General features: G+C 42.8%; 1 protein-coding gene across 4 annotated transcripts in view; it reads right to left on the bottom strand.

Moving 5' to 3' along the window:
• apba1a (amyloid beta (A4) precursor protein-binding, family A, member 1a) overlaps window positions 1–26,941 on the bottom strand; it is a 62,183-nt gene that overhangs the window by 15,005 nt on the left and 20,237 nt on the right. For 3 of the 4 annotated variants that reach the window (XR_014894571.1, XM_085293251.1, XM_085293252.1), the window contains exons 6-12: window positions 24,236–24,268; window positions 11,438–11,524; window positions 10,817–11,002; window positions 10,564–10,743; window positions 10,107–10,319; window positions 3,819–3,938; window positions 3,576–3,716 (exon numbers count right to left, since the gene is read on the bottom strand). Coding sequence is in view for 3 of the 4 variants with exons in the window: in XM_085293251.1 (XP_085149377.1) it covers window positions 3,576–3,716; window positions 3,819–3,938; window positions 10,107–10,319; window positions 10,564–10,743; window positions 10,817–11,002; window positions 11,438–11,524; window positions 24,236–24,268 (960 nt within the window). In the remaining variant the exon portion in view is untranslated. The remainder of the gene's footprint in view (window positions 1–3,575; window positions 3,717–3,818; window positions 3,939–10,106; window positions 10,320–10,563; window positions 10,744–10,816; window positions 11,003–11,437; window positions 11,525–24,235; window positions 24,269–26,941) is intronic. The other variant, XM_085293253.1, reaches the window with a different exon arrangement.

Genomic DNA, 26,941 nt, shown 5'->3' with positions numbered 1-26,941 from the left:
TACTCTGCCTTACAGAAACCTGGTTGCAGCAGGATGATTATGTTAGTTTAAATGAATCAACACCCCCGAGTCATTCTAACTACCAGAAATCTCGAAGCACAGGCCGAGGGGGCGGTGTGGCAGCAATTTTTCACACCAGCCTATTAATTAATGAAAGACCAAGACAGACTTTTAATTCATTTGAAAGCCTGATGCTTAGCATTGTCCACCCCAGCTGTAAAACTCAGAAACCAGTCTTACTTGTTATCATCTATCGTCCACCTGGGCCTTACACAGAGTTTCTGTCTGATTTCTCAGACTTTATATCTAATTTAGTTCTGAGCTCAGATAAAATAACTATTGTGGGTGATTTTAACATCCATGTAGATGCTAAAAATGACAGCCTCAACATGGCATTTAATCTGTTATTAGACTCAATTGGTTTCTCTCAAAATGTAAAAGAACCCACCCACCACTTTAATCACACTCTAGATCTTGTTTTAACATATGGCATAGAAACTGAACATTTAACAGTGTTTCCTGAAAACCCTCTGCTGTCTGATCATTTCCTGATTACATTTACAATAATTGATTACACAGAGGTGGAGAGTAGACTTTATCAAAGTAGATGTCTTTCTGAAAGTGCTGTAACTAAGTTTAAGAATATAATCCACCCACTGTTATCATCTCCAATGCCCTGTACCAACACAGAGCAGAGCAGCTATCTGAACGCTACCCCAACAGAGGTCGATTATCTTGTTAATAATTTCACCTCCTCACTACGTACGACTCTGGATACTGTAGCTCCTGTGAAAACTAAGGTCTCTAATCAGAAGTACCTGACTCCGTGGTATAATTCTCAAACACGTAGCCTAAAGCAGATGACTCGTAATCTGGAGAGGAAATGGCGTGTCACAAATTTAGAGGATCATCATTTAGCCTGGAGAAATAGTTTGCTGCTTTATAAGAAAGCCCTCCGCAAAGCCAGAACATCTTACTATTCATCACTGATTGAAGAAAATAAGAACAACCCCAGGTTTCTCTTCAGCTCTGTAGCTAGGCTGACAAAGAGTCAGAGCTCTTTTGAGCCAACAATCCCTTTAACGTTAACTAGTAATGACTTCATGAACTTCTTCACAAATAAAATTTTTATCATTAGAGAAAAAATTACCAGTAATCATCCCACAGATGTAATATTATCTACAGCTACTCTTAGTACCATTGATGTTAAGTTAGATTCTTTTTCTCAAATTGATCTTTCTGAGTTAACTTCAATAATTACTTCCTCCAAACCATCAACGTGTCTTTTAGACCCCATTCCTACAAAACTGCTCAAAGAAGTCCTGCCATTAATTAATTCTTCGATCTTAAATATGATCAACCTATCTCTAATAATCGGCTATGTACCACAGGCCTTCAAGCTGGCTGTAGTTAAACCTTTACTCAAAAAGCATCTCTAGACAGGCAGAGCCTTCAGTTTTCAGGCCCCTCTTCTGTGGAACCAGCTTCCAGTTTGGATTCAGGAGACAGACACTATCTCTACTTTCAAGATTAGGCTTCAAACTTTCCTTTTTGCTAAAGCATATAGTTAGGGCTGGACCAGGTGACCCTGAATCCTCCCTTAGTTATGCTGCAATAGATGTAGGCTGCCGGGGGATTCCCATGATGCATTGAGTTTTTCCTTTCCAGTCTCCTTTCTCACTCACTATGTGTTAACAGACCTCTCTGCATTGAATCATATCTGTTATTAACCTCTGTCTCTCTTTCACAGCATGTCTTTATCCTGTCTTCCTTCTCTCACCCCAACCGGTCGCAGCAGATGGCCCCGCCCCTCCCTGAGCCTGGTTCTGCCGGAGGTTTCTTCCTGTTAAAAGGGAGTTTTTCCTTCCCACTGTCGCCAAAGTGCTTGCTCATAGGGGGTCATATGATTGTTGGGTTTTTCTCTGTATCTATGAAGCGCCTTGAGGCGACTTTTGTTGTGATTTGGCGCTATATAAATAAAATTGAATTGAATTGAATTGAATTCTTTGGACTTCATGGTGTTGTTGCTCCCAATATTCTCTTAGACAACCTCTGAGGCCGTCACAGAGCAGCTGTATTTGTACTGACATTAGATTACACACAGGTGCACTCTATTTAGTCATTAGCACTCATCAGGCAACGTCTATGGGCAACTGACTGCACTCAGACCAAAGGGGCTGAATAATTACGCACACCCCACTTTGCAGTTATTGATTTGTAACAAATGTTTGGAATCATGTATGATTTTCCTTCCACTTCTCACGTGTGCACCACTTTGTGTTGGTCTTTCACGTGGAAGTCCAATAACATTGATTCATGTTTGTGGCTGTAATGTGACAAAAAAAAAAAAAGTTCAAGGGGGCCGAATACTTTTGCAAGCCACTGTAGATCATGGAAAGGGAATACCCTTCAATGGTATCCCCTCATGCCTGTGCCCTCTTTCAACAGGACAATGTGCCCTGAGACAAAGCAAAACTGGTTCAGGAATGAGCACAACAGTGAGTCTGAGGTGTTCACTGGCTTCCAAATTCCCCACATTTGACCCCAATCAAGCATCTTTGGGAGGTGCTGGGCAATCCAGTCTGATGCATGGAGGTACCCACCTAGCAGCTTAAAGGACTTAAAGAATCTATTCACTTCAGTTTTATTCAATTTTATTTATTTATACAGTGCTGAATTACAACAACAGTTGGGGTGCTTTATGTTGTAAGGTAGACCCTAAAATAACAGAGAAAAACCCAACAATCATATGACCCCCTGTGAGCAAGCACTGTGGTGACAGTGGGAAGGAAAAACTCCCTTTTAACAGGAAGAGTCTGCCATGACCGGTTGTGGTGAGCGAAGGAAGTCAGGATTAAAGACATGCTGTGGCAGAGAGCCAGAGATTAATAATAAGTTATTATTCAATGCAGAGTGGTGTATAACATCTTGGTGCCAGATACTCCATGGCTCAATGGGTGAGAGCTGTTTTGGTAGCAACAGGGGGACTAAAATAATATTAGGCAGGTTGTCATAATGTTATGCCTGATCAGTGTATATAAAGCTTTTTCCCACATACTGATAAAGTACTCTATCCTATAGATGTAAGTGCTGTGTGCACCTTGGATTCATACCTATGATCGATTTAGAATAACCAGTTAACTTTACATGCATGTCGTTGGACCAGGAAGGAAGCCGGAGTACCTATAGGGTGGCTGTAGGAGGCAGAGCAGGTCACCAACTGATCGGAAGGTTGGTGGTTCGATCCCTGGCAGTCTGCATGCCAAGTATTCTTGGGCAAGACACTAACCCCAACTTGCTCTCCGATGCATCCATCGGAGTATGAGTGTACTTAGAAAGCACTGAGTGTAGATTGGGTGAATGAGGCATGTTATATAGAGAGCTTTGAGTACTCCAGGAGAGTAGAAAAGCGCTATATAAGAATCAGTCCATTTACCATAGAACCCAGAGGAAACCCACAAATGCACCACCCAGAAAGGCCTTAGGCACAATAGACTGCAGTGTTTCACTTTTAACTGTTGTGCATCGAAAGATCCTGATTTCCTTGTTATGTATAATGTGATGCAATGTCTTACCTCTCCCACAGCACTGGACAGGATGTGGACAATTTTTTCATGGGGCGTGGCCACCACACTCTGGCTGTTGATCTCGATGATGCGGTGACCAACTCTGACCCCGCCCCGTTCGGCAATGCCCCCACGCATTAGGCTGCAAATCTGTTGAAGAGATGTCACTTTTTCTTTAAAAATAACAAATAAAATCACTCAAGAAATGTAACAAAATTGCAGTTATCATGTAACAGAGCAGACACTACTCACAATGCCATTCTGGACACTGAAACCCAGCTGGTAGCGCAGGTCTGGCCGTCTGATGAGTACAGTAGTCACTGGGGGACATCTCACAATATTCAGCTTGATATGAGACTGGTTCTTCAGACCCTACAGGAAAGAGAAGCAGGAAAGAGCAAGTATTGGGATGAATTAAATTCAGCAGCAAATAATGTATGTATACATATTATACATAATATGCACACACACACACACACACACACATATATGTGGTAGCAAGCGCTCTCTCCTATGCAGTGGTCACTGCAGGGCAGCTTAAATAATGGGAAAAAGGCAGCGATTTCGAGCATTTGTCCCATACAGGACACCGTAGTTCAAGCTTCTCATTCGTCCAGGCACCATCTTGGCTCAGTGTTTACTGTGTTTGCTTTGCAAGGCCCAGCAGCAGACTCGGAGTGGTTTATGCCCCAGTGTGTAAATGGTGCGGTCCAAGCCACAAATTGAACGCTTGTGTTCGATCACACAACACAGAGTCCTGCACTGGTAGTTTTACATATACACACACTAATATATATATATATATATATTAGGGGTGCAACGATACTCGTATCAATATTGAACCGTTCGATACAGTGCTTTCGGTTCGGTACGCATATGTATCGAACAATACAAAATTTGTAATTTATTTTATCAACTTTCCTTCTGACGATGCTGTCTGTGTTGAGCGCTCAGTGAATCTGCGTTCGACTACTCCGCCTAGGCTCGACAGTGCAGCCTAGGCGGAGTAGTCGAACGCAGATTCACTGAGCGCTCAACACAGACAGCATCGTCAGAAGGAAGAGCGCAGGGCAAGCTAGCGAGACAGAAGTTAAGCTCCCCTTACAACATGGACCTCCCCCACCCTCATTCAGATCTGGCGTTTGGAACTATTTTGGTTTTCATGTGACGTATGACCCTGAAGGTAAGCGAGTCATGGACTAAAGTAAAACAGTATGTTGGATGTGCCATGCAATGCTCAATTACATGGGTGGGAACTAGTGTGTTAGCGCAGTTAGCTCGTTAACGTGTTGGCCGTCTAGCCCCATGCACGGGGCGATCGGCGGTAGCTCGTTAACGGAGATTTGCCGTGTTGTGGCGCTAACGTCATTTCAGATTAACGCTGACAGCACTAGTGGGAACACAACGAATATGACTGCACATTTACGCCGACATCATCCTAGTGCAAAGACAAAAACAATAAGCATGCTACTAACTTTAGCCGAGTCATTTAGACAGCTGTTAGCACGTGATTCTCCTTATGCTGCTGAGAATATAGCCCAGAAGAAGCGGATAGTATAGCTTTTATTTTGGAAAGAGACATTTCTCTGTAATAAACTCTCTTTTCCAAAGATGAGTGATTCCTCAATCAGATACAGGGCTCGCAATATCGCTAGCCCGACGTCCCGGGGCTAGCGATTTTTTCAGTCGGGCTACCAAAATCTATCTCTTCCCTGCCCGTCGGGCTATTGTAGGAAGGAAAAATATATGTCAATGCTTTTGCATTCTTTCAGAAATGTAGCTGGGTAATTATGTCATTGGCATCGGTGAGCCACTGTCAATATGTGACATATTGAAGTCGCGTTTGAATTTGTGCTTGGTTTTTGCTTTCACTTTGCAATCGTGCGAACTGTGTATAGAGAGCGACAGCACTGATCTGTGAGTGATGATAATTTGTGCACCAATTCCTCTGACATCGTCTTATTAATCGTTAGCTTACTATGCAAACATGACAAGTGAAATCTCCCGCAGCTTAAACATGTGAGAGGTTGATCGCGCAGAGAATCGCTGAGCTTATGTGAGTCCGTGTGTAAAAGCAGCAGGATATATATTTCAGTTCTGCTGAGCCAAATAAGACAGGTCAGGGTGAAGAAGTGACAGCCAAAGAAAAACTTACCACAAAACGGAGAAGTTATGACAAATCAGACTATAAGGCAAAAAGAAAGTGCAGCTTTATGGTTTCATGGACAAAAGAATTTCTGTGGCTGCAATATGACGAGCTAAATAACCAGGGCTGCACATAAGTGGTCCGCAGGTGCGCATTCGCTGTCAAAATAAAAAACACGCACAAGGGTTAGGGTTAAATTTAAAAACTGTACTTTTGAGTTAAAATATATATTTATAATTTTAATAAATGACAAATTAAAAAGGCATGAACATTTTTTTTGTATCGAAAAAATATCGAACCGTGACACCAAAGTATCGAACCGAACCGTGAATTTTGTGTATCGTTGCACCCCTAATATATATGTATATAAATTTTTTTTAATGTTTTCTCTTTATTTTTACTACTTTCTACATTGTAGATACAAACTGAAGGCATCAAGTATTTGAAGCAAGATATATGGAATTATGTAGCAAAGAGATAATTAATAATAATTCTAAATATGTCTTATATTTTAGATTTCTGAAAGTAGCCCCCTTGTCAAGGTTCATTTGTGAATTTATTGCCTTCTTAATGGGGTTGGGACCATCAGTTGTGTTGTATAGAAGTCAGGTTGGTGCACAGCTGACAGCCCTATTTGACAACTGTTAGAATTCATATTATGGCGAGAACCAATCAGCTAAGTAAAGAGAAACAACAGCCCATCATTACTTTAAGAACTGAAGGTCAGTCAGTCTGGGAAATTGATAAAACCTTGAATGTGTCCCTGAGTGCAGTCACAAAAACCATCAAGCGCTACGTTAAAACTGTCTCACATGTCTCAAAGAACCTGGCACACCTGTTACCCTTCAGACACTTTCTTCTGAAGCGTTCTTTAGGAGCTGCCCGACAGACGACTAGTGTCGGAGTATCGACTTTTCTGGAGTGCCTGTAAATCTGCCAGCCTGCCTACTGGAGCCTGTGGATTATTTTCGCTGGTGACTGTACCGAGTTTTGTTTCCTCACCAGGATTTTCGTCTGTCTGTTTCTCCCGGTCGCCTCGTTTGGTTTGTTTCCCTTCTGGAGGTTTTTGGCAAACAGTACCAAGTAAGCTCTCCAACTCTCGGTAAAGTCTCTTTTATGCTTTTCTCAGTTTCGGGCAAGACCCTCCTAATTCTCCTGTTCCACTCAGATCGAGTGCGCTACCGGTGTGCGTCTCCTCACCTGCACATCCCGGCTCCACATTCACATTTTATTGTATATACAGTGTCCCTGAAAATTCATCCCCTTCACTGTAAACAAATTGTTTCAACTCTGTGCCTCTGTGCGTTCTGCTCTCTGAGTCCACCGGTATTTTTCATGACACTGGAGGATACATTCATTCAAGTCAGCCTCAGAAATAACAAGTTAACAGCATGCCTACCACAGCATGCTGCAGCAACATGTCATCCCATCAGGTTTGCATTTAGTTTATTTTTCAACAGCACAATGAGTCCAAACACACCTCCAGGCTGTGTAAGACCTATTTGAGAGTGATGGAGTGCTGACCAGATGATCTGGCCTCCACAGTCACCTGACCTAAACCCAATGGAGATGGTTTGTGATGAGATGGAGCTCAGAGTGAAGGCAAAAGGACCAACAAGTGCTCAGCGTCTCTGTGAACTCCTTTAAGACTGTTGGAAACAATTTCAGGTGACGACCTCATGAAGCTCAGAGAGAGAGCCAAGAGTGAGCAAAGCAGGAATCAAAGCAAAGGGTGGATATTTAGAAGAATCTAAAATATCAAACATGTTTTGAGATATTTCACACTTTTTTGTTTACTACATAATTCCACATGTGTTCATTCATAGTGTCGATGCCTTCAATGAGAATCTACAATGGAAATAGTCATGAAAATAAAGACAAATCACTAAATGAGAAGGTGTGCCCAAACTTTTCGATGATAGTGTATATTGTACATTATTAGATGTGCACAATAAGGCTTGTAAGACAGCTCAAACTCATCCTGTCTATCTGCCTATTAATGGGCTATTACTACATGCCTTCAGGACACGATTTACACCCTGAGTAGGTGATAAAGCGATAGATCTTTCAGCCCAATTCTACTTTTTCTGCATAATCCATCATACAAAATGTAATCAAATGGAAAAGTCTCTTTTTAAAACTTGTTTTATTATTTTTAATCTTTTCACTTTATGCATCAAGCAAAAATTTAATTATCTGCAACATTCTCTGACTGGAAGAAATTAGTTTAACATTTAAACCTATTTTCTGCACATTCCAGCACATAAAATAATGTTTTTTTGTGTTTACACTCAGTCTTTCAAATAGATGCAAGTAAAACACAGCAGAAAATAAATAAAGTCAAAGACTCAGCGGTCCTGTTGCTCTATTTTCACCTGTAAAGCAGGAGTGGGGTAGGCGGAGGTTTACCCTGGTGCAGGTGTGCCGCGGTCAGTGGAAGAATCCGCGAGTTTCTCTGTGAGTTTCCCATTACGTCGTAGCTACTCGGTGCTTGTTGGAAGTTTAGGGTTTTTTCGCTGTAAAAAGAAGTTTTCTTCCCACGCACAGCGGACACTAATGTTTTTGTCACTTTTTATGGAATCAAACTCAAAGTAAGGTCAGAACTTCCACGCTTTAAACGCTGCACGCTCATACTCTCTCTGCACTCGATATGTGATCCACTGTTGATCTGCACACAGCTGTTGTCACGAACGGCGCACTCGCTTACGTCACTGTGGTGAGACATTCTCGCAAAAAAATCACGGTTTTAGTAACGCAGTAACGCAGCGTTCCTACGGGAAAGTAACGGTAATCTAATTACCGTTTTTGCAACAGTAATCCCTGACTTTACTCGTTGCCTGAAAAAAGTAATCAGATTACAGTAACGCGTTACTGCCCATCTCTGGTGGTAGATACTATATAGTTCCTTCTGTGTGATTTTTTTATGTTAGGTTTGTTTTTTGGTGGTCTGGGAGCTGACACGGTCTCTCAGAGGATGGGGTTTTATGGACATAACAAGAGAAGCTGCAAAGAGGTGTGTAAGACTGGAACTCCTGGTCCCAACTGTGGATAGTCACGTTTTAATAAATTTGATCAGATTTATAGAAACGAGAGCTGCTCAGTCCAATGTTGTATTGATGCTCTACCTTCAGCTGCACCGACTACAGGGCCCTTTTCATAGGTGTGAAGCTGACTCTCCAATTCTGTGATCCTTGCCTCTAGAACTGTAAACAGGTTACATTCATTACAAATATAGTTATTACTAAATGAGGCTGAGGAGTAACTAAACATCTGACACAATGTCAAGGGACCGCTGAAGAGGCTAATGCTGCAAGTAAGTCGGCTACAAGCTAAGCTAGCGAGTCTCTAGCATCACAGTGACTCACTACTGTGAATGTAATTAGCAGGTAAGAAACACAACTAAACAAGTTCATCTGACCAATGAAACCGGGAGAGAACTTTGAATCCAAAGAGCATCTTCAAGCACAAGATAAATCCCAACATTTGTAAAGATAAGCTGCTTCAACAGACGTCATTGCAGCTTTTACGTGTCGCCAGGTATTAGACCCCTAAGTTCCAGGAAAGCTCTGAATGCTGTGAAGTTGTACTGGATACACCTCTGCCCCAAATTGGGGGTAGTTCCTCTGGACTGGCAGATGTGGAGATGGTCTCTCTTAGATATGAAATGCTTGCTCTAACTTCAGCAGATCATACTCAGTCTTCCTATGAAGGCCTATGCCCTTCATAGGGGAGAATGTGTCCCTTTGTCAAAACTCAGTTCAGAAGGAGCAACTTCTGTCTAGTCCTGGGACACTTGCACAACTGGTCTGTACGTGCTCTGTGGTCTTGGTGCAGACTCATAATCATGTTGCTGGAATGTTCTGTGGTTAGTTTGGGAGCATAGATTATAAATCCTGTTGCTTCAGACTATTTGGTCCCTGTACAGCTGTAACATCAGCATGGTTGCTTTGCTAGAGTCAGACTCTTTCCCTGTGAATGCCAAGGTTGTATTTTGTCGCCAATTCTGTTCATAATTTTAATGGAGAATATAATAGAGAGCAGCCAAGAATGAGGAGATTTCTGTTTCTGTGGCTTCAGGATCTTACTTTTCTTTGCAAATGATGTGGTCCTGCTGGTCTTATCATTTGGTGACCTTCAGCTTATCTGCAGCCAAATTCAGTGCAGGGAGATGGGAATTAACACCTCTGTTTTTGAGGCAAAGATTCTTAGCAAGCAGTGGGTGGAGAACACGCTCAGGTAGGGGATGGGTTGTTGTATCTCATGGAATTACACATGAGTGGAGGAAGTGTGGAGATGGAGAGACTGAATGGTGCACAGAGTGCTGAGCATGAAGCCAAATGAGATTGGAGAGCTGGAAATGAGCCTCCACCAATGGGTGCACATACCATACATACCTTTATAATGCTTTGGCAGGTGGACAGTGGCAGTCCCACCAAACTGGTTCCATTGATTGACATGATCTGGTCTCCTATGTTCAGTCTGCCAGACCTCTCAGCTGGCCCAGCATGCATCATGTTGGCAATAATGACTGTAGGTAGGATGGAGCCCCATCCACTCTCCACGATGACCACGCCCAGAATCTCCCCCTTAGCTTTCTCTACAAACACCTGTGGTCACAGCAGGCAGTCGACAGGCAGAGAGAAACAAAAACAAATCATTTTAAATTACGTTTCATTGGAATTCATTTGTCTGAACTATCATGAAAAAAGGATGCCATATTAATTTGTCATTCTAATCTCTACTACATATTCAGCAGTACAGACGTGATTATGCCAACCTGTGGATGGAAAGCAGAATAAAAAATACTGTTATGAAACCAGAAATGTTTGAAAATACATGCAGCCCTCTCACATTTTTGCAGTTCTCAGATTTGGAGAAGTGCACGAGGTCATCATTGTACATGTCCTGAGTGTTCAGCAGGTCACTGTATTCCTTTTGGCTGAGGTCCTCAGGGTTAATGCCATTGGCCCGTAAGAATTCTTGATAGGCCACACTAAAGGCCTGTCCAATCGACTGGGCAATTAACTGGGCCTAGAGGACATGGCAGAGTTAGAAGATATTGGAAAAAAAGTTTTCAAAGACAGAAGTATGTTGTTGGACTCACATCCTCAGACTCAAACACATGGCAGATCATCTTATACTGGCGCTTGCTGTCTTGACTTGGCTCTGAGGTTTCCACGTTCTCCTCAGAATCAGTGCGAGGCATCCTGCGCCGGGCCATCAGAACCACTATGTTGCCAATGTCAGCAATGTAGGAGATAGTCCGCAAAGGGTGGTCCATCATAGTTTCCTTAAAGGCATAGAAACATTTACAGCCCTCCTCATGTGTACAAGACGCAGATTTTCTGCATTTGTTGTAAGTACTTTAGAATCTAACAATATATGTTATTGCATTTAAACCCCATAAACAGTGGGTGTAGGAAAGTGAGGTAACGTTTGCAAACCATATAAAAATGATAGATAAACGATATACATGAGCTTCTTGCTTTGTCCACTGTTATGCATCACAGTAATATGAGGCGCCAAACATGTCAACTGTTGCAAAACAACCACATCTTTGATTCATCTGTTCAGAGAACATTATTACCAATGATCTAACATACGGACCATTAATCTGATGTTAACACAGATGTTACCACAACACTACACAAACTGCAGAATATGCAAAAAATTAAACGGTAATATAGATGAAAGGGAAACGTGTGCCTGCAGTGTGAGTGGGTACCTGAGAGTCAGCGTTGAGCACTTTTATTCTCTGGGTAGAGATGAAAAGATCCACCTCTGTGAGAGGCTGAGGCTCACCCTCAGGTTCCTGCACAAACACAGTCAGAAAGCAGCATTAGACACGGTGACATGTCTCAAAACCAGTACAGCACACGCGATTAGGCAAACATGACCAAACAGCTAAAGTGGTCAGTAAAAGCAGAGAAGTGCACTGCCTTAAGTTCTGGGTTTAAACTGGTCACAAACCGGCTGTGTGCAGGCAGGAATAGGACCCAAACACTAACTCACAGAAGAAAACGTGAACGCAAAGTAACACAGCTTTATTGCTGAATGCAAACCAATACAAAACTAAACCGGGAAATTCTAACAATAATACGGTCCAGGAAACACGGAGAGCCACGAGGGACACGGAGCAACACGTGACTGAGGGAGACGCTGACATAAATACACAGGTAACGAGGGACGTGGGAGCACACGGGCAACACAGCTGACACGAATAATCATAACAAGACAGGGGAAGCCAGACTGAACAGAGTGAACATGAAAACACGGGACCTTCACAATAAAAAAGGACACATGATGCAGGAGAGGCAGACGCGAGGGAACGCGAGGGAGCCTAAATGTACAAAGGTTAACACAGAATAAACTCAGGATACCACTAAGAATAATGGACCATAACACAACAGAAACACAAGGGACTCAAAACGCTTCAAAAGGACCCCGAACCATGACAAAACTGAGCAATCATTAATATTTATTAATCGTTTTAGTTTCACGACACAAATTAGGTTCCTGCACTTGCCAAATCTCACTGATTTTATTACATGAAATTAATAAATAAGCCTGTGCTCATCCTGCAGTATAATTAAACTCCACAAACTACAAACTACAACAAATCACATGAGTTATTTTGTCCCATCTAAGAAAAAACGAGGGCATATACTGTGCTGCCAAAAATATTTGCCCCTTCATGATTTTTTGGTTTTTGAATATTATTTGTTTTATTTATGTTTTATCGATAAAATGTTAATTTTAACCAGTGATAAACAACATAAATGCAAAATGCAGTTTTTAAATGATGTTTCCTTTAAGATCATGAAGTAATCCAGGTCTGGTCCTATGTGGAAAAGTCATTTTCCCTTAAATCTAATAACTGTTGTTCCACCCACAGCAGCAAGAACTGCAATCAAGCATTTACAGCATGTCTTTTGTATCACGCAAAGATTGGCCCAGCCTTCTTTGCATCTTTATTTGGTTTCTGAGCATGAAAAGCCTGTTTAAAGTCAGACCAAAGCATCTCTTCTTCTTGGTGTATTTTGGTTCATTGTCTTGTGATCGTTGCTCCACCTGAGCTCACAAACTCTTGGCTGGACATTTTCATTCTGTTAACAGGGCAGAATTCATGGTTCCATCAATTACTGCAAGTCATCCGGGTCCTAAAGCAGCAAAGAATCCAGAGGCTTTCACACCAACAATGCCTGCAGTTTGCAGTGGTTTCTTCTTGAAATTCTCCCATGAATATCACGGCGCACAGTCTCATGCTGTTGAATGTTGTTTTGGGTTTTTGTGCCCTCCTGCTTGATGTGCTCATGGAGTTTTTTTCTATTTGTGGATGATGAACTGTTGTTTGCTGGAGTTACTACATTTTTATTCCTATCCTTAATCCTCCTGCTGCACATCATTTGGACCTAAATCTTTCTGTCAAGCCAACTGACACAAGTCATTTTTGAGTGAGTGAATCTAATCAGCATCATCAACTTAAATTAAACTGATGTTCTCAAGCAAGTTGATACTTCATGTTGCCCTCCACACCGTCTAGTCTCACATTCATGATAAGCCTTTTCTAGTGCTTTTGCCTCCTTTGTCTTTATTCTAGACTCTAACTACTCCTGACTATTCATCTTTGTCAGCCTCGTCCTCTAAATACTTTCCAGTACTTCCTCCTTCCACCACCAAGTCTCGCCTTCTTTGCTACCTTTACTCATCTACTTAATGTCTAAGTTCATTTGTTATTTGCTATTTTAATGAACAATAAAAAGAATCATAAAAGCACTTCTAAAAGAACAATGAATCCATTAACAGACAGTAAAAAATAGAAAGTGGACTTGCAGAAATAAAGCTAAACACTTCTTTGCAAGACACAGAAGGTTCTGAACTCTGAAGAGAAAACGGAAATCAAGAGGTGAACCTTCTGTGAAGATACAGTGGTTTTCAGACATGTTGAAATTCAAGGAAAAAACAGTTCGAGACGTCCAAAAAAAAGAAAAAGTGCTTTGGATGTTTTTAACCAGGACATCAGTCAAAAAGCTGCAAAAGAAGAAGTCTTTGTGAAACATGTTTAGGAAAACACCCAAAGTTTTACAGGAAGATCACAAAAAGGAAGAGAGAGAGTGCAGTGACGAGCATGGGGAGAGTGTAAAAACTCAAAAAACGCTGAGTCAACGGAAGGAACAAATGAAGCTACATCAAACAGATCAGTGCATGGACACCATGTACTCCTCTACAGTTGTCCCAGTATGGGTATCTACATCAAGTGACCCAGAGAATGAAATCCTCGTGTATGCACTACATGATGACCAAAGCGTTACCACATTCATCATGCGAGAGGCATCTGGGAACAAAACGAGAGCCAGTGGAGTTAAAGCTCTCCACACTTTCATCCAGAAACACGATCATCCCAAGTCAGAGCTGAGCTGCACTGCAGGTGAGAGGTTTCTGCTCGTCAAAGGTTTCTCTCCCTGTAACCTACTCAGTGCAGTTCATTCCTGCCAAAGTCGCATTCCTACACCTCTGGGAAACCGTGGTCTCGACTATGCATCCATCGGAGTGTGAATGTTAGCCAAGCAGCACTGAAGTATAGAAGAAAGTGCTTGTATGAATGGGTGTGAATGAGGCATGAGGCAATACTGTTTGTTCTGCCTTTTATAACTTAAATCGGATATTATAGTTGTAAGCTGCCCTAGAGCTCCCTCTAGTGGCTGCTTTGGGTTCGGTTACTTTGGGAAAGGAAAAAAATGAGAACGTGAAGAAGAAATAAAAGATGGCGGAAAGTGATACCGTAATGTTATCGTTCTAAGCTGATACGGACCTTAAAATGTTGTTGCCTTGGACAAGATATGTCTGTAAGTATGAGTGTCGATAAAATAACTATTATCTTTTGTTTTGTGTAAAAATGGTACGATAATTTGTACATTTGAAAGTTTTATCTTGTTAGCTTGCAGTAAGAGGGTAACAAGCTAGTTTACAATGTTAGTTAGCTAATACAGTATTTTGTACTTTCATTTTTACGATGGTCAAAGAGAAGGCAATGGTCAGAGGCCATTCTTCAATAAATCAGCGCAAAAAGGAAAATAAGTCTGGTTATTGGAACATCGTTATCTCGCTGTCTAGCTGGTGAAACTAAGAGACTCAGGGCGAGGACAGCATAGTAAAAAGACATTAGCGCAGCGGGCACAACCACGAGGAGCTATTTTCAGCACATCAGTTATGAGTCTACGGTCAGGAAAGCAATATCAACTGGATCTTCCAGAAGAGGAAGAAACACCAGACCAAAGAGAAACAAAACAAGTGCACAACGCAGAGGATATGGAGAACAAGGATAATGCAAGCAACGCAGACACACAGGCGGAGTCTAGACGCTCGCGTACGTCCAAGCGTTCATCCACAAGTTCTGCAGCACTTAAAGCACGAGCAAAAGCAGAGGCTGCACGTGCACAGCTGGCGTATTCAGAAAGAGAAGCAGCTATAATGAAACAAAAAACTGAACTTGAGGCAAATTTACATGTTTTGAGCTGTCAAAAGGCTGTTGCAGTTGCAGAAGCAGAGGTTGCAGTTTATGAAGAAGAGGAGGAGGGACTCTCAAAGAGTGAACTGCGCTATCCATTGGTGGGACCACCCGCCAGTCCAAAACAACGCACAGCAGAGTATGTACAAAAACACTCAGATATTTGCCTTGAAGGATTCAAATTAAAAGTAGATCCACTTGCCTGTCACAAAGCTGCACGTGAACAATGCGAAATGGCTATGAATGCAGATATAGACAATGACTGCTCACACAGTGCTCAAAAGGCTAATGTTAAAGTGGAACTCCAAACACAACAGAGAGAGAGACTGGATTCCCCCAAACCTTATCCGTACAACACTCTTCAAACATCAACAGAGACACAGGGTGTCCAGGATATTACAAGATACCTGACACGGAGGGAAATGTTAAGTACTGGACTTTTGCAGTTTGATGACCACCCAGAAAACTACTGGGCGTGGAAGGCATCATTTCAAAGTGCTATTAAAGACTTGCACGTTACAGCTCAAGAGGAGCTAGATTTAATGGTCAAATGGCTTGGAGTGGAGTCTGGTCACCAGGCCAAAAGAATCCGATCAGTCCATGTCTTTAATCCAGCTGCAGCTCTCAACCTTGTGTGGCAAAGACTCGAGGAATGTTATGGATCTCCAGAAGTGGTAGAAAATGCACTGTTAAAAAAGATTGAACAGTTTCCCAAACTAAACAACAGAGACAACACAAAGTTAAGAGAGCTGGGTGACGTTCTGCAGGAAATAGAATGTGCAAAAGATGGAGGATATCTACCAGGCCTCTCATATTTGGACACAGCTCGCGGAGTCAACCCCATTATCGAAAAGTTACCATATGGACTGCAGGAAAAATGGATTGCAACAGGAGCAAAGTACAAAGAAGAACATAAAGTTGTTTTCCCCCCTTTCAGTGTCTTTTCAAAGTTTGTAAGACAACAAGCCAAAATAAGAAACGACCCAAGCTTTGTCATCACACCTCCTGCCGACACAAGCTTCAAGAAGGAGAAAAGCTTCAGAGGCAGTAACAGGCAAGTGATTAGTGTACACAAAACGGACATTCCTACAGACACTAGTTCACCTCAAAATAGTTACAGCAAGCCTATAGAAAGCCCTGACAAGGTATGCCCAATACATAAGAAGCCTCACCCTCTTAAAAGGTGCAAGAGTTTTAGAGCAAAGCCCATAGATGAGCGCAAGTCATTTTTAAAAGAGAACAGAATCTGTTTTAAATGCTGTGGCTCTACTCAACATTTAGCAAGGGACTGCAGGGCTCAAATAAAATGCATGGACTGTGGTAGCGACAGGCATTTAGCAGTGCTACATCCAGGTCCACCCCCTGCTCCAGCTGAGAGCTCTGGAGCTGATAAAGATGATGGCGGGGAGACACAGGATAGTGCAAATGCCTCAGTTGTTTCCAAATGCACAGAAGTCTGTGGTGATGAAGATAGCCCACATTCATGCTCAAAAATAAGTCCTGTGTTAGTCTATCCAGAAGGCGAAAAAGAACAGGCTAGAAAGATGTATGCAGTGCTTGATGAACAAAGTAACAAGTCACTAGCTAAGTCGCAGTTTTTTGAGCTCTTTAATATTAAGACACGCTCAGAGACTTACAAGCTCAGAACATGCTCAGGACTGTCAGATAATGTCGGCAGAACAGCAGTAAACTTCATGATTGAGTCAATGGATGGTAAAGTAAAGCTCCCACTCCCAAACCTGATTGAATGTGACATGATTCCAGACGACAGGAGAGAGATTCCCTCTCCACAAGTGGCCATGAAGTTCTCACACTTACAGAAGATAGCTGAAAAAGTACCTCCTGTAGAAGAACAAGTACCTATTCTGTTGCTTTTGGGAAGAGACATTATACAGGTACACAAAGTCAGAGAGAGAATCAATGGGCCACACAATACACCTTATGCACAGCGTTTGGATTTAGGCTGGGTTATAGTTGGAGAAGCCTGCATGGGGAAGACGCATAAGCCCCCTAGTGTGAGTGTTCTCAAAACACATATTCTTCAGAATGGCCGTGCTTCTTACCTCTGCCCATGTCCTAACATGTTTCAAATCAAACACCAGTTAAACACTACACCTAACCCCAAAAAGGACAGGGGAAACACAAACACCAATCAACTGGGAGAAACTGTTTTTGACAGGACAAAAGATGATGACAAACCAGCACTGTCAGTAGAGGACAAAGACTTCATTGACATCATGGAGAAGGAGGTGTATCAAAATGAATGTAACAGCTGGGTGGCGCCTTTGCCATTCCGCTCTCCAAGACCAGAGCTTCCGAGTAACAGAGAGCAAGCATTCAAGCGCCTCCAATCTCTCAGAAAGACATTGGACCGGAACCCTGAAATGAAAAGACAATATATCGAATTCATTCAAAACATGCTGGACAATGACCATGCAGAAGTCGCTCCACCTTTGGACTCAAACAAAGAACACTGGTACTTGCCATCCTTCGGTGTGTACCACCCACAAAAACCTAATCAGCTGAGAGTAGTCTTTGACTCAAGTGCAGAATTTGAAGGACAGTCCCTTAACAAAGTCTTATTAAGTGGACCCGACCTAAATAACACACTGCTGGGTGTCCTTATGCGTTTTAGGAAAGAGCCTGTAGCATTTTCAGCTGATGTGCAACAAATGTTTTATTGTTTTGAAGTGAGAGAGGATCATAGGGATTATCTGAGATTCCTTTGGTATAAAGATAATGATCCCGACCAAGGTATTTGTGACTATAGAATGAGGGTTCATGTTTTTGGGAATAGCCCTTCCCCAGCTGTGGCTATTTATTGTATGAGGCGTGCTGCAGTCGAGGGAGAAGAAAAGCACGGACATGATGCAAAGCAGTTTGTAATGAGACATTTTTACGTTGATGATGGTCTCGCATCCACAGCAACAGTGGAAGAAGCTGTTGAGACACTCACAAGCGCTCAAAAGATGCTGGCACAGTCAAACTTAAGGCTACATAAAATAGCCTCTAATGACCACAAAGTAGTGGAAGCGTTTCCTGCTGCCGAGAGAGCCAAGGATCTAAAAGACTTGGATTTAGAGTTGGACGACATACCCCTGCAAAGGAGCTTGGGGGTACTGTGGAATCTTAAAAAGGACTGTTTTACCTTTCACGTCACCACTGAACAAAAGCCGTTCACCAGGAGAGGTGTCTTGGCCACTGTTAACAGTCTGTATGACCCGCTGGGTTTCGTGTCACCCATCACAATGCAGGGAAAAGCTCTTCTCCGTGAATTGACCTCAGAGCAAAAGGACTGGGATGAATCACTTCCTGCAGAAAAAGAAGATGAATGGAGCAGATGGAGAAGCTCATTGAAGGATCTTGAGCGGCTACAGATACCGAGGTGCTACCTCTCGTTCTCCCAGGCCATTGCTGTGAAAAAAGAACTGTGCATATTTTCAGATGCCTCCACCATGGCCATAGGAGCAGTGGCATATCTGAGAGCTATTGATGGTGAAGGTCAGTGGCACACAGGTTTCATCATGGGCAAGTCCAAAGTAGCCCCAAGACCCGCCCACACTGTTCCTAGATTGGAGTTATGTGCAGCAGTGTTAGCTGTAGAGATGTACGAACTCATTAGAGATGAGATTGACATTGAAGCAGACACTGTCAGATTTTTCACAGACAGTAAAATTGTTCTTGGTTACATACACAACAACACAAAGAGGTTCTACACTTACGTGGCTAACCGAGTGATTAGAATCAGAAAGACTACACATCCAGCACAGTGGTTTTACATAGCCACTAGTGACAATCCAGCAGACACAGCCACTAGACCAATTGCAGCTTCTGCATTGGCTTCTACAAACTGGTTTAGTGGTCCTTCCTTTTTGACACAACACGACATAGAGAAGTCTCACTGTGATAGTTTCACACTGATCGATCCTGACACAGATGCAGAGATCAGACCTGATATAACAAGTTTTGTTACCAAAGCCTCAGTAACACAGCTAGAGCCATGCCGTTTTGAAAGATTCTCTCATTGGATGAGATTGTGTCGCACTATTGCATCACTAAAGCGTGTGGCAGTATCATTCAAGAAAACAAACACAGAAGGTAAAGGCTGGAAGTGTTTCAGTGAAACTAACACCACAGATGAAGTGTCTAAAGCAGCAAAGTTCATCATTCACACAGTACAAAGTGAATCGTTCAAAGAAGAGTACAGATGCATAAAAGAAAATCTGCCACTTCCAAAACAAAGCTGTCTTCAAAGGTTAAATCCAGTTATTGATGAAGATGGGCTCCTCAGACTAGGAGGTCGATTGGCACCTGCTAACCTAACAAAAGATGAGAAACACCCACTCATTATCCCAAATGCTCATCATATAGCCATCCTTCTTATTAGATACTATCATGAGAAGGTAGCGCATCAGGGGCGTCACCTAACAGAAGGAACGCTCAGAGGTGCTGGATTTTGGATTATTGGCAGTAAACGGCTCGTCTCTTCTGTTATTTACAAGTGTGTTCTCTGTCGAAAGCTTCGAGGACGACTTCAGACCCAAAAGATGGCAGATTTACCTGTGGACAGGCTGACACCAACGCCACCGTTCACTAGTGTAGGACTGGATGTCTTTGGACCCTGGACGGTCACCACACGTCGCACCAGAGGAGGGAGTGCAGACAGTAAACGCTGGGCTGTGCTTTTCACCTGCATGTCCACGAGAGCTGTGCACATTGAGCTCATTGAAACAATGTCAACATCCAGCTTCATCAATGCGCTGAGGAGATTTTTCTACATCCGTGGACCTGCTCAAATACTCAGATCTGATAGAGGTACAAATTTTGTTGGAGCATGCAATGAGTTGCAAATTGATCACAAGGACACAGAACTAAACTCATACCTGCAAGAGAAAGGATGCACATGGCTGTTTAATCCCCCACACTCGTCACACATGGGTGGCTCGTGGGAGAGACTTATTGGAGTAGCAAGGCGCATCCTAGATGGTATTCTGTTGAAAGCCGTACATGTCCAACTAACGCATGAAGTGTTAAGTACATTCATGGCAGAAGTAATGGCAATAATGAATGCAAGACCACTTGTACCAGTCTCAACAGATCCAGACAAACCAAACCTTCTCACTCCAGCAATGCTCCTTACACAAAAGGTCAATGCATTATCTGCACCAACAGGAAGCTTTGGACCGCCAGACCTCTACTCAAAGCAATGGAAGCAAGTACAGTGTTTGGCAGACTCTTTTTGGAAACAGTGGAAAAGTGAATATCTTTCAACACTACAGCAAAGGAGAAAATGGACTGATGATAAAACAAACATAAAAGTTGGTGATGTTGTGTTATTGAAAGATGCTCTCGCACACAGAAATGACTGGTCCATGGGAAAAGTTGTAAGAACATTTGAGAGCAAGGACAATAAGGTTCGAAAAGCAGAAGTAAAGACTGTGAAAGATGGAAATGAAAATGTGTTTTTGAGACCCATCACTGATATGGTTTTGCTTTTATCAAGTGATAAATAAGTGTTTGAAATAGCCCTAAACTGTTCAAAATGTTTATTAGAAAAGTTTGTTCTAGTGGCACAATTATATTGTACCAGGCGGGGAGTGTTCTGCCTTTTATAACTTAAATCGGATATTATAGTTGTAAGCTGCCCTAGAGCTCCCTCTAGTGGCTGCTTTGGGTTCGGTTACTTTGGGAAAGGAAAAAAATGAGAACGTGAAGAAGAAATAAAAGATGGCGGAAAGTGATACCGTAATGTTATCGTTCTAAGCTGATACGGACCTTAAAATGTTGTTGCCTTGGACAAGATATGTCTGTAAGTATGAGTGTCGATAAAATAATTATTCTTTTGTTTTGTGTAAAAATGGTACGATAATTTGTACATTTGAAAGTTTTATCTTGTTAGCTTGCAGTAAGAGTGTAACAAGCTAGTTTACAATGTTAGTTAGCTAATACAGTATTTTGTACTTTCAGTTTTACGATGGTCAAAGAGAAGGCAATGGTCAGAGGCCATTCTTCAATAAATCAGCGCAAAAAGGAAAATAAGTCTGGTTATTGGAACATCGTTATCTCGCTGTCTAGCTGGTGAAACTAAGAGACTCAGGGCGAGGACAGCATACTGTTGCTGTCTAATGTTAAGTACATTCAATATATGCTCCGTTCAGGACAAAGACTGGGACCAAATGTTAAATTATAATGTTTCTAATTCAACATTATGCAGGTCATCTATTGTGCGACCTGCAGTCAGGTTGTTGATTCCTAAAAAGAGACACAGAGCACATACCACAGATCATAGTTGTGGCCACGTGCTCTTTAGCTGCCATGACTAGCGGGAAACTAGCGGATGATACCGTGGAGACAAAGACTATCACAACGTTTCCCAACCAGAAGCCGTGGGTGGATAAAACCATCCGCGACGCTCTGAGATCCCGCACCGCTGCCTACAACACGGGACTCATGACGGGGGACATGGACCCGTACAAAGCTGCGTCATATAACGTGCGGAGGGCGGTGAAAGAGGCGAAGCAGCGCTACGGGAGGAAACTAGAGTCACAACTCCAACAGAGTGACTCTAGGAGCCTGTGGCGGGGACTAAGGACAATAACGGACTATAAAGCACCAACAACCGGTATGACGAACGCGGCCGTGACTCTGGCAGATGAGCTGAACACTTTCTATGCTCGCTTCGAGGCTGCAGCTAAGGTCTCCAACAATGCTTGTGTTAGCGGCGCTAACGGCTGCAGACAGGAAGATACTGCCAGCACCGGAAACGTGCTCGTCATCTCCGAGCATGAAGTAAGGAGAGCCTTCAAGAGAGTGAACACCAGGAAAGCAGCAGGACCAGACGGCATCCCAGGTCGTATCCTAAGAGACTGCGCATACCAGCTAGCTCCTGTGTTCACTGAGATATTCAACATCTCTTTATCTCAGTCGGTGATCCCCACATGCTTCAAAGAGTCCATCATTGTTCCTGTCCCGAAGAAACCCCACCCTGCTTCTCTCAATGACTATCGCCCTGTAGCCCTCACCTCAGTAGTGATGAAGTGCTTTGAACGCCTGGTCAGAGACTTCATCATTTCTTCACTACCAGACACACTGGACCCACTACAGTTCGCTTACCGTCCAAATCGTTCCACAGACGATGCCATCTCTCATCTCCTCCACACATCACTCACTCACTTGGACACTAGAAGGGGGAATTATGTTAAAATGCTCTTCATAGACTACAGCTCTGCATTTAACACCATAATTCCCTCCACACTCACCACCAAGCTGGAGCATCTGGGACTCAGCTCATCTATGTGTCAGTGGATCTCCAACTTCCTAACTGGCAGACCACAGGCAGTAAGGATGGGCGGACATGTCTCAGCCTCCACCACTCTCAGCACTGGAGCCCCCCAGGGGTGTGTTCTGAGCCCCCTGCTGTACTCTTTGTACACATATGACTGTGTGGCCACTACCAGCTCCACCACCATCATCAAGTTTGCTGACGACACCGTCGTGGTGGGCCTGATCTCTGATAACAACGAGACGGCCTACCTGAAGGAGATTAGGAATCTGGAGAACTGGTGCCAGAGGAACAACCTCCTTCTAAACGTCAGCAAGACAAAGGAGCTGATAGTGGACTTCAGCACTAAGCAGGAGAGGAACTACCAGACCCCCGTCATCAACGAGTGCCCAGTGGAGAGAGTGGACAGCTTCAAATACCTCGGAGTTCACATCACGCAGGACCTGTCATGGTCCTGTCACATCAACACCGTGGTGAAAAAGGCCCGTCAGCGTCTCTACCACCTCAGACGCTTGAGAGACTTCCAACTGCCCTCCAAGGTGCTCAGGAACTTTTACTCGTGCACCATAGAGAGCATCCTGGCGGGAAACATCTTAACCTGGTTCGGGAACAGCACCATGCAGGACAGACGAGCTCTACAGAGGGTTGTGCGGTCAGCTGAGCGCACCATCCGCTCCGAGCTCCCTGACCTGCACTCAATCTACAGCAGGCGGTGCTGGACCAAGGCCAGGAAGATGGTGAAGGACCTCAGCCATCCCAACAACAGACTGTTCTCTCTGCTGAGGTCAGGAAAGCGATTCCGCTCCCTGAAGACCAACACAGAGAGACTGAGGAGGAGCTTCTTCCCGCAGGCGATACGGTCTCTCAATCACACCACCACACAGTACTGACCCACACATATGGTTCTTACACACACACTGGACTTTCTGGACATTGTTTCACTTCATTACTTAAATCACGCTGCTGTTATTGTGTATATGCTGCTGTTATTGTGTATATATTTATTTATATTTCTTCATACATTCTTATATAGTTCTATATTGTGTATTTTGTTGTACAGTTATTTTATTTTCAACTTTAATTCATATATTTTATCTTATTCTTCCCAGTTAAATTTACCCTTCATTCTAATTTGTGTTGTACAGTTATTTCATTTTTAACCTTAATTTATATTTTATTCCTTCCTAGTTAAATTTACCCTTTTTAATTTTTCACATTTATTTCCTATCTTATTCATAGCCTTTTCCTTTTTTGTTTTCTTTAGGTCACGAGCAGTTGTCCAAGCATTTCACTGCATATCGTACTGTGTATGACTGTGTACGTGACAAATAAAAATTTGAATTTGAATTTGATGCCAGGTCTCTCTCTGGATAAATAATAACTAACTAATAACAGGGCTTACAAGGCCAAACCCCACAAACCCCAAACGTGTCAGAAGATTCAGACTGTTACCTGCATCGAACACATGGATTTCTTACATGACAAAAACTTTTCTATTTTACCAAGAATGAGATTTTCCAGGTTACATAGACAGTCCAACGTGTCCAATGTCCAACATAAGACATGCAACGTTGGCATTTAGGTTCAGCAAAACGATAATTCATCAGAATGACATTTTAAAAGTATCAAAGGACAACGATAATCATATAGACACTGAACAGGACAGAGAATAAAACACATGAAAAGCTGCACTCAGCAGTGATAAGGATAAGACAGACATGTAGGTACTGCACCTTCTTCTTGTTCTGGGCCAATTTCTGAGCCATCTGCCAAGCATGGAATAAAGCACACAGGACAATCACGGGTTAGGTCAATATACAGTAAAACATGGATTTGTGTATTAAATAACTGTCAATGGTGCGCCAAAAGGCTAATGCTCCAGCCTTTCAACAACCTCTATATATATACAGAATATTAATGATTAACAAACAAGGCTTGTCTAAGTCACCCAGGCTTGTAAGCAGCACAGTAAAATTGATTTAATGCAGTCGGTTCCCTAGATTTCCCAATGCATGCTAACCATGTGCAATGGAAAATATCCATATGGAGATTTTACTGTTTATTTGTGGATAATGAATTGGATGCATAATATTTATTCCCTGTATATAGTAAACAGTGTTGGGGAGTAACGGAATACATGTACCGCCGTTACGTATTTAAAATACAAAATATGAGTAACTGTATTCCGTTACAGTTACCGTTTAAAAAGGTGGTATTTAGAATACAGTTACTTTGTTGAAATAAATGGATTACACTGCGGTACTTTCCTGTTTCATTTTGTCGCGGGTCAGGACTGTTTGGGTTTGTTTGACAGCTACGTTCTGTTGTTCCAGGCGGCAGCGTTACGGTTGCCATGGTTACAGGGTGACGCTCTCTCTCTCTGCGACTGTGTGTTTCCTGGGTGAGAGAGGCCTTTTCGTTGTTGTTGTTGTTGTTGTTGTTGTTGTGCTAAGCTAACAGGCAGAAGGCTACAAGCATAGCTCTAAAGAATGTAGCATCATGGGCAGTGTAGTCCGTGCTGCAGGGAGAATGGACTGCCATACACGTTATGGGTCTGTGAACGCGAGGAGGGAGAAAAAGGGGAGTGGAAAGGTACGAGTTGTCATCGAGCAGAAACGGGAGCTGGAAGCATGTAAATATAATAACAACCACTGCAGCCAAGAAGAGAGCCTGACGAGCCCAGTTGTAAGTAAGCTGTTAAGACTCGACTGTACACCGTGTTCCTGTTTTCCTCCGAAACAATAAGTTCCGTTGGAGCAGCCTTTCAACGCCTCTCTCTGTCTCTCGCAAGAAAAGTTGACCCACACAACAAAGTAAAGCTATTTTTCGGCTACGAGCCGACAGGGACCCTGCCGTATTAGTCAGAGGTCCCTTTACTACAGTTCGGAGTCGCGGACCTTCAGTAATAGTAATAAATCACACAGCAATAGGACATTCACGTTGTTGTAAAAAGCACGATAATATATTAAGTAATCCAAAGTATTCAGAATATGTTACTGTCATTGAGTAACGTAACGTAATATGTTACAGAATACATTTTGGGGCATGTATTCTGTATTCTGTAATGGAATACATTTTAAAAGTAACCTTCCCAACACTGATAGTAAATAATACACCTCATGTAGTGTGAACTTCCACAGCCCACAGTGCTTTATTTATAGTGCCTTTTGTGTGCACCAGTAGTCGAGCAGCTCTTGAGCCACTTTGGCGGGCTCACACTCCGTCACTTGCTCTGTCCACTCTTCTCCCTGTAAGATCCCAGCACCCAACTCAAACAGTGGAGACATGATGAGATGATGGAGATCAGCCTCCCCTGACACCACACCCCGAACCCGCTGCTCAACCCCTCCCCTGCAGTCGAGCCATAAACCACACCCCGCCACGTACCCCCATCACTTGACATAGAGCGGGGAGCCGAGGTTAAATCTTACTGCACGTCTGTCATTCTCCTTTGCAGATGTCTTTGTGCAGTCATGTCCATGTCTTTGTCACATCCATGCTATTAGTTGCTTATCAATCACTTCAAATGCTTGCAGCCTAATCTACAGTCCTGCCATCATCACCGTCCTGGAAACACTCATATAAAAGCCACAGCAAAAGCAGTTCTCTTGTCAGCAAGGGCAATCTAGCTCTGGCTTTAGCGCTGGGCAGTTGCACAGGAGCTTGTTTCCATTCTCTCATCTGCAAACCTTAACATGCTCCCATCAGCCAGTTTTGCCACCGGGAGCAGGCGATAGCCTGCTTCAGCAACAGCACGCAAATTTCTCCCGTTTGTGTCTTTAATATTCGCACAAGTGTCGAAGAATCAGAAAGGTAAAGTCCAGTTTAAGATGTCAAGGGTAAAATGAAGGGAATGGGGACGAGTTGTTCCAGTCCCTTCATTTTACCCCGAGCACTCGGCTATGACGAACCTCTTATCTCTTGCTGTTTTGCAATCATCTTACTTTTAGCTGAAATTTTCTTTTGTTAGCACTAAATCCAGACTCCATATATTTCAGATCATACTGACAGTCCCTGTTAACGAGCTCACATTCTCAGACTAATCAGCCCATTTATTTCAGCAGCCCAATCATTCAATCAGTCATGTGTGGTAATATTATTTAAGCCTGTTTGACCAAATCAACTTCTAGCAGTTATAAAATTCATTCTCTCACCTGCAGAGTGGTTTTAACTGCATGCACTCAGCATTTGCTTATTCCCCATTGGTTTAAAGTTGATCAGTTTCTTTAAAGCATAACCCAACTGAAAACTATAAATGTTTTTAGCTCTAACACTCATACCGTCACAGTCCTGGGTCAGTCAGTTTGAGTTTTGCATTATTACTGAACTTTGATTTTGTCAGTATTTATCATTTCTAGTCTTTTGGTTTCTGTGTTAGTGTTCTTTGTATTCTCGCCCTGAGTCTGTGGACGCAGTGATTTGGGGTTTGGTGTATTATT

This window comes from Mchenga conophoros, linkage group LG12, assembly GCF_057382185.1.
Source record: "Mchenga conophoros isolate Kocher_MC1m ecotype Shallow Benthic linkage group LG12, M_conophoros_male_GT1.1, whole genome shotgun sequence".
Taxonomy (NCBI): Eukaryota; Metazoa; Chordata; class Actinopteri; order Cichliformes; family Cichlidae; genus Mchenga; species Mchenga conophoros.
The sequence above is the reverse complement of the archived record's forward strand: the minus strand, read 5'-3'. Positions and strand labels throughout refer to the sequence as shown.